We start from the raw sequence: 7,450 nt of genomic DNA on the forward strand, positions 1-7,450 counted from the left end.
GTTACAAGTACCCCAGGCACATCGTTTTTCCATTTTTGAAGCATAAACCCCATAAAAACGATGCGAGCTTCGGATCTTCCTATGTTTTTCTATGGCGCTGAAACCTACAGATGTCCGAGTTCCGCTCCCCGTGCAACTGATACTCGACTGCCATTGGCTCATCTGCGTTCGAGGGGAAGGGCTTACCGATAGGTCAATTCTTAACTCATGGTAATACTGTGTAAACAATGCTGGGCCTTGGTGTCAAAAAGGTTGAGAAGCACTGGTCTAGAGCTTTCTTTGAAAGAATAACATGGACCAAACATGTCAAAGAAACTCAATCTAAACATTGTAAATAGTTTTAAAACATATGACTGAACTACTAGAGACTTTGCTTCCAGATTTCAGGGTTAATTTTAGGTATTTACTTGCTGGGACTCTTGAGGTGTGTGTTCGAGATAATAGGCCTGAAAAGTACAATGCTTGAGTCATTATCTCCCTGTTAACTGAGAAACACTCCCCATGACCTCAAGCGCGCACACAAACACAGCAGATCAGATCTCGCATCGTGTGGGGGGGATTAGAAGAGTTCACACATGCTATGTGGCGCCTGCTTAAAAAGTGTGTTTTCAAAGAGTAAAAATATTGAATGAACGATACGCCCACAAAAAAATAAATAAAAAATTTATATTTTTTGAACGTTCTTCAAAACTCTAGCTCTATATTAATACATATACAAGAGGAGTTTCTATCCTCTCCTATCCAGTCCTATTATCCTCTACACTCCCCTTCTTATCCTCTTCCCTTCCCGTCTGTTCCTCTCCACTCCTTTCCCACCTATTATCCTCTCCCCTCTTATCCTCCCTCTCCTATACCTTTCCGTTCTGAACTTCCCTCTCGTCCTCTTCTCTCACTCCCATTTTAACACAGTGTAATTTGGATCTGGGGCAAAAGCCCTGCGGTACCTGAAATAAGGCCACTCTCCAGGAGACCAGCACAGGTTTCTGTGTCTCTCTCTCTCATGCACAGGGATAAAAATAAATCATTGTAGGCCTATTTTCTCATCTGCACCATCTTTGGTGCAGAAAGAGAGAGAAGAGGAAAGTTGATAATTTCTGCAACTAAATACATCAGCATCTGCAAAGGACAGATTTAAGGTTGGAAATGTCCTGGCCTTTTTACAAGGCCAATTTTGTCTCCACTACATTATGACACAGTTGTCAAAGTTGAAGTATTGTTACTTTAAATGTCATGCATTTATTTGAGAACTTGAACTGATCAGCAAGACCTTAGAAACGTAGTCTGATATCAATTTAATGTGCTGTTGAATTAATTTCAGTACATTTCTAATGTTTTAACATGAAAATTAGCAAATACTGTACCGCAGTCCTAATATATACATCGGGAAGATGAATGATCAAAACGGTTAAAGATAATTTGAAGTTATTCGTGCATAAGCAGATTAATATTCATGAGCTAACCCTACATCACTTTGTGATGCACCACCTAACTTTAAAAAAATAAGTGACGTCCATGATGATGGGGTTCAGTCTGTCAGGGCAAACGTGTCTTCCAGTTAGATCTGGATGAGGTCACATGAACTTTTTGAATGTGACATTCAAAGTTGTTGACCGTCTCAGTGGATTTATAAAGTGGTTCAAAAGACAAAAGTTATTTGACATGGTTTTATGATTAGCTGAGAGGCTGAGCTACTTCTACAGATGCATCTGAGAAAGAAAAAAAGAGAGAGAATATGAGCTCACAGAGAACAAACAGTCTTACCTTGCAGCTGTTTGAAACGGCCCTCCAGGATGTTGGAATATTGCACCTGGTTTACAAAGGCAGCTGGCGAGAGACATGGCTCAGGTTCGCGCGGAGCAAAATCCATGTCTCTTCTTTTTCACTGTAACACTCAATTTCTTTTACTGTGAACCGTCCCTCCAACACTGACTCTCAACTTTCATCCAAAACAAAGCGATCACTCCACAAGAGTAAAGCCAGGAGTCATGAGCATAGCACATAAAATGTGTAGTTGAAAAATTAAAAGAGAAAACAGACCAAAAAAAAAAAAAAAACAGCCAAATGTTTAACTTTCCTCAAAGGTCCAAAAAAAGTTGGGTTTTGAAACAGAAACTCTCCAGGTGTGCACGTGTATCCGAGCGTTTCATCAGTGCACGCTAAACCGCGCCATTCTGCTTCATCCGTTTGAAAAAAAACCCTCTTCCTTTAATTGACTCTGTTGTTCTTTCCTTTTTTTCTGGCAAAAAGGAACCCACATGCAGTTGAAGTGAGAAATATGTACAGGAAAAACTAAATGTTCTTCTTTCACCGTTCTTCTCTTCTTCAAACGCACTCCTCTCTCAGTACAAAACTTTTCTTGCTCTCTCTCGGCCACTCAGATCAGACTGAGTGTGTCTGTGTGCACACGCACACACACACACCCCTTGTTTGAGTAAGCCCTCAGAACTAGCTGCTCTCAGCTTCCTAAGTAAACAAAGCCTCCTACTCTCTCTCTCTCTCTCTCTCTCTCGGTTTCTGAGCTTTGGTATTTGCATAAGGTGTGTGTGGGAGGAGCAAATCCCAGGCTGAGTGAGCGAGAATGACAGACGGAGGGAGGGTGAGGAGGTGTGGGCTGAACCATTTCTGGAGGTGGACATGGGGTGGAGTAGAAGTCAAGAGATGGTTTCACAGGAGAGATGGGCGTGCAGGACCAGCCCCTGAAGGTGATCAGATAGTCAGCAGAAATCATGAGTTTGGGCTTATTTTAGAACTGCCTGGATTTTTATGTTGGGTAATATTATATTTTAGTGATTTTTGTGGGTGTTAAGTAGTTGTAAGGCCTTTACCTTTAATTAATCATGTCAAAAAGTCCCTCTCGCCTTCTCGAGCACGTGCACACATAAAATAAGACGTTAAGGCAGGAAGGAAGTACTTGAGAAACACTCAAGCGAGCGCTGTCTTTCTTCCTGTGCAAGTGTGTGTGTGCGCGCCACCTCACACCCATTAACTGGCAACATCGGCAGTGACAGAAAACTCATCTTGTAATGCCTCCAAATGAATCCGAAAACAGAATCTGTTATGTAAGTGCAGACATAAGAAAATCCTTGATCTGAGAATTTCGTGCTCTCACAAATAGAACTGCAGCACACACACACACTTTCACAAATGCATTTCTTGTGTGTGCAGATTTTACAAGAGGAAGTGGTGTCATGAAGACCAGTCCAGTGGCAGGTTGTGCTGATTAGCAAATGTCACCAACAGTGACCATCAAAGAGCAGAGGTCACAGGTCAAACCATGGCCAGAAGCACTAGGCCACCAGTCAGCCAGCGTGTCACTGGAAGAAAGCATTTTATCACAGCACACAAAATGGGATGATGAGATGGATAAAGACAGATATTAAGGGGAAAAATAAACAGGTAGGCCTATCTGTTATATACAATATTCTTAATATAACATGCATATTATGAATCTTTTTGACACCAACTATTGCTAGATTGAGATTTGACAAAAAAAGTGAAACCAAAGGTTTCATTTTCAGGAATTTACACCCACACCCAAAATTAGAAAAAAAATTAGTTCACTGTGTTATTGTATATACAATACGACTTGCATTTAGCTTTAATAAAATGCTTTTATTATACATATGTGTTTATGTAATGAAAAAAGACCTGGAGCGTGAGAGAAACAAAGAGGAGGACAGAAATGTCTAAGAACAGCTAAAGTTAACTGTGTATGGGTGTGAGAGACATGAGCACTAGGCCTCTGAGACCCTCCTCTGCTCTGTCTTTTATGAGCTTCAAAAGACATTCTAGCTCAGTATTCTCAGTTTCCATTCTCCTATCAGTACTTTCAGGAATTAATGTTTTGCCTGAAGTTTATTGTGGTTGATATGGTGGTTTTCACATGCTGGGTTTGATGCATAAAGACAACAGAGAGAATTAAAAACTCCTCTCAAGTGAAACTCCGTTATATAGACCAGCAGGTGCTGCTATCAATTCCATTAAGCCTCATGTAACTCATGTCTTTTTCCAGCCATTAATTACTTTATTTATGAAATATTTTAGCTATGTAATATTTCCCCGGTTATCCCCGAAGGGAGGTTTTGTCAGATTTAGCTAACTCCTGGGGACCATTTTGTCCCATATACACACACAGCCCTGATGACAAGGTTAGGTTCTTCTCAGTCCCACTACATTCCCAACGCACATATGTGACCCTGGACCTTAAGTGTCAATTTTTCAAAATTGAGATCTATATATCATCTGAAAGCTGAATAAATAAGCTTTCCATTGATGTATGGTTTGTTAGGATAGGACAATATTTGGCCGAGATACAACTATTTCAATATCTGGAATCTGAGGGTGCAAAAAAATCTAAATATTGAGAAAATCGCCTTTAAAGTTGTCCAAATGAAGTCCTTAGCAATGCATATTACTAATCAAAAATGAAGTTTTGATATATTTACGGTAGGAAATTTACAAAATATCTTCATGGAAGATACTTTACTTAATATCCTAATGATTTTTGGCATAAAAGTCATTAGATATCATTTTGACCCATACAATGTATTTTTGGCTATTGCTAAAAATATATCCAAGTGACTTAAGACTGGTTTTGTGGTCTAAGGTCACATATCTGTGTGGGCGTTTGGCTTTGAAACAAGTCATCTATTACATATTAATGTCATTAGCACACATACACATAATTTTCATTCAATATCCATTTAATATTCATCTAAAAAATACATTTATATTAGTTTTATTACAATATAAAAAACTTTCTCTGGAGAAATAGAGAAATGTCATACATCTTAGTGCATTTTAAATGCATAAAATTTACAATTTACTATTACTAAAAGATTGCAATATTTTATCTAACTTAATACTAGAACAATTTAAATGAAAATAAACCAAGAAGTTATACAATAAAAAAATACTACAATACTTTAATATTGTAATACTAAAAATTATAAATGTAACATTTGAAAATATAAATTTTATTGTTGCATGCAGACATTTGGTGAATCTTGATTTCTCCATCCAGTGACATTCGAATCTGTTGCTTTAAACATAACTTTTAAAAGTATGTCGGCCTATAAATTGATTCATCATGTGCCTCAAATCATGATATGCCTAACAAACGTGTGAAAAAACATTCAGACAACAACTGGCTTTAACACATCTAATGACAGCAGAAAGAGTAACAAGAAAGAGATACAGCGGGTCATGAATATGACATTAGAAAAGCCCTGGAGATGAGAGAGTGAGAGAGTGTCACGAGGTAAATAACAGCACTGGAAGAATGTGGATATCAAGTCACTGCTTGTCAAAAGATGGTATCTCACTGCACGTAAACACACAAATCAACTGCTGTGTTTCACACGCTGATGTCTATATATAGAATGCCTTTTGAACAATGTAAAACCATGTTCCACACTCCAAAACCATACTTGAAACCACTTTACTATTATAACTATATTATAATGCATACAGTTCTCCTAGATCACTGCAAGAGCATGTGGAGTGTATAAAGGTGGTTCAAGTGATTTTTTTTTTCACGTTGCCTTATGCCACCCCCTACTGGACACAATCATACAATACAACCTGTTGAAAACTATCTGATAAAGCAATCATGCAAACAAACACACACACACAGATCAAAAACAGGAAGCACATTGGTACAAAAACCAAACCTCAACTCGCACACACTGAAATAAAAAATTAAACTGACCTGCGAGAGCTTTAATGCGGGAACGCTCAAACAGACGTGCAGAACTGTTTTCATTATCCCACTCTGTTTCAGCTGTGATGTCCCAGCGGTTGTTGATGTCGTTGTACTGCTGCTGGATCTCGACGCTGTCAAAATCAGTCGGTGAGATGGTGCTCATGGTCGCAGCTGGAAACTCAACAGCTGCCCTGGAAATCAGAGAAGTAAACAAGTGAGGAGATGACAAACAAACTTTATGAGTGGTCTCAGAAAAATGTGACAGAGGAAAGGTGGAGAACAGATATCCACATCACATTTGCTACACCTTTTGCAAGAAATTTTTTGAGCTTTAAACTGGTAACATAACATTCAATCAAATATTATTGTTACAATTACTTTATAAACCACACCTTCAAATACTGCTGAAAGTGAAAGCAGATTTAAAATAGTACCAGTGGTGGAAATGTTACCTCAGTAACAGACTGTAAGCAGACGAGGTTAGTCTAACCTGGTGCAGCACAGATTGGGCCCATTAGCTGTCCTGCAATTTGCACACATTTAGTATTCTGAACATTTACAATAACATCAGAACATGGGCCAAAATTAACAAGTGCCAAATGGAAATAACAAAAAGCTTTGCTGAATAAATAAATTTTTTGCCAGCTGGTCAATAACTTTGAGGAATTAACATCTGATACACTATGAATGACATTCTGGCCCTCACTGATGTAAGAGACACATCCGATTAAAATTTTGTAAGATGTACAGCTAAAACTACTAAATTTACCATCAGTATATTATCTACAATACTTTTTTATAATCTAACTCTATTTGGCAATACATCTGATATATTACAAGCATTAAGTCACCAGAATTAAAATATTAGGAAGAAAAAAAACAGGATGTGTCCTGGCACATTTGTCACCAGTAAGATTTTCAGATAGACAGAGACTGGCTCACATGATATATTAGACTGTAACTGCTTTTTTTAAATTATTATTATATACTTGTTGCTTATTTAAAAAAAAAAATTATAATAATTAATTAATTATATAATTAATTATATTAAGCAATGCAAAATACAACTCCATTACATATTTATGGTCAGTAAATGCTCTTAATTCACCCATTTGCCAGATATTGCAAAAGGTTAATTCAGGACCCACAAGTGTTGCGGCAGAACAAAATATTATTACAACAAGGCAACAAACTTTTTGTCTGTCAAGGGAAAAAGCAAAAAAAACAAAAAAAACAATTCTCAGCACAGGAAGAAATAGTTAGGCTAACACATGCAAATAAACTAAGATTAATTCAAACCTAAACCAAAATACAGATTAAACGAAATCCCTCATTCCTTCCTTCAGATTGAGCAATCCCTGGTGCTAATCCCACCATAAAGATGAGTTCTTAGAATCCAGAGATTCTGGAAAGAAAAAGAATTGCCTGTAGGACAAAGTTTATCCCATAAATATTTCACAGCATTACAAATCTCCAGGGCCAGAAGAGAGAAACATAGATCAGGTCAAATGTGCATCCCTCACACACGGTTTTTCTTTTTTTTTCTCTGTTTCACACTGAAACATATACCTGCACTCAAGGACACTGAACACTGTCTAAGATGGTATGCATATAAAACCATGAAACACCAAGTCCAGCCAGAATATTTCTAAACCTGTACTAGGCCTGGGCGATAAAACGGTATTGATATTTATCGACGGTACACCTTCTTCGATAACGATATAAAAATGTTCGATATAGTGCATG

At 37.7% G+C, this 7,450-nt stretch overlaps 1 protein-coding gene across 8 annotated transcripts in view; it reads right to left on the reverse strand.

The window, feature by feature from the left end:
• The window catches only part of LOC107734132 (spectrin beta chain, non-erythrocytic 1-like), an 81,987-nt gene that overhangs the window by 55,074 nt on the left and 19,463 nt on the right, over nt 1-7,450 (reverse strand). For 4 of the 8 annotated variants that reach the window (XM_016545991.1, XM_016545987.1, XM_016545986.1 and 1 more), the window contains exon 2: nt 5,711-5,895. In XM_016545991.1, the coding sequence (XP_016401477.1) occupies nt 5,711-5,895 (185 nt within the window). Of the gene's footprint in view, nt 1-1,761; nt 2,399-5,710; nt 5,896-6,156; nt 6,228-7,450 lie in introns of those variants that run through there. The other 4 variants (XM_016545989.1, XM_016545988.1, XM_016545992.1 and 1 more) reach the window with 2 other exon arrangements.

The sequence above is a fragment of the Sinocyclocheilus rhinocerous genome, unplaced genomic scaffold (genome assembly GCF_001515625.1).
Source record: "Sinocyclocheilus rhinocerous isolate Xijiao unplaced genomic scaffold, SAMN03320098_v1.1 scaffold1121, whole genome shotgun sequence".
NCBI lineage: Eukaryota > Metazoa > Chordata > Actinopteri > Cypriniformes > Cyprinidae > Sinocyclocheilus > Sinocyclocheilus rhinocerous.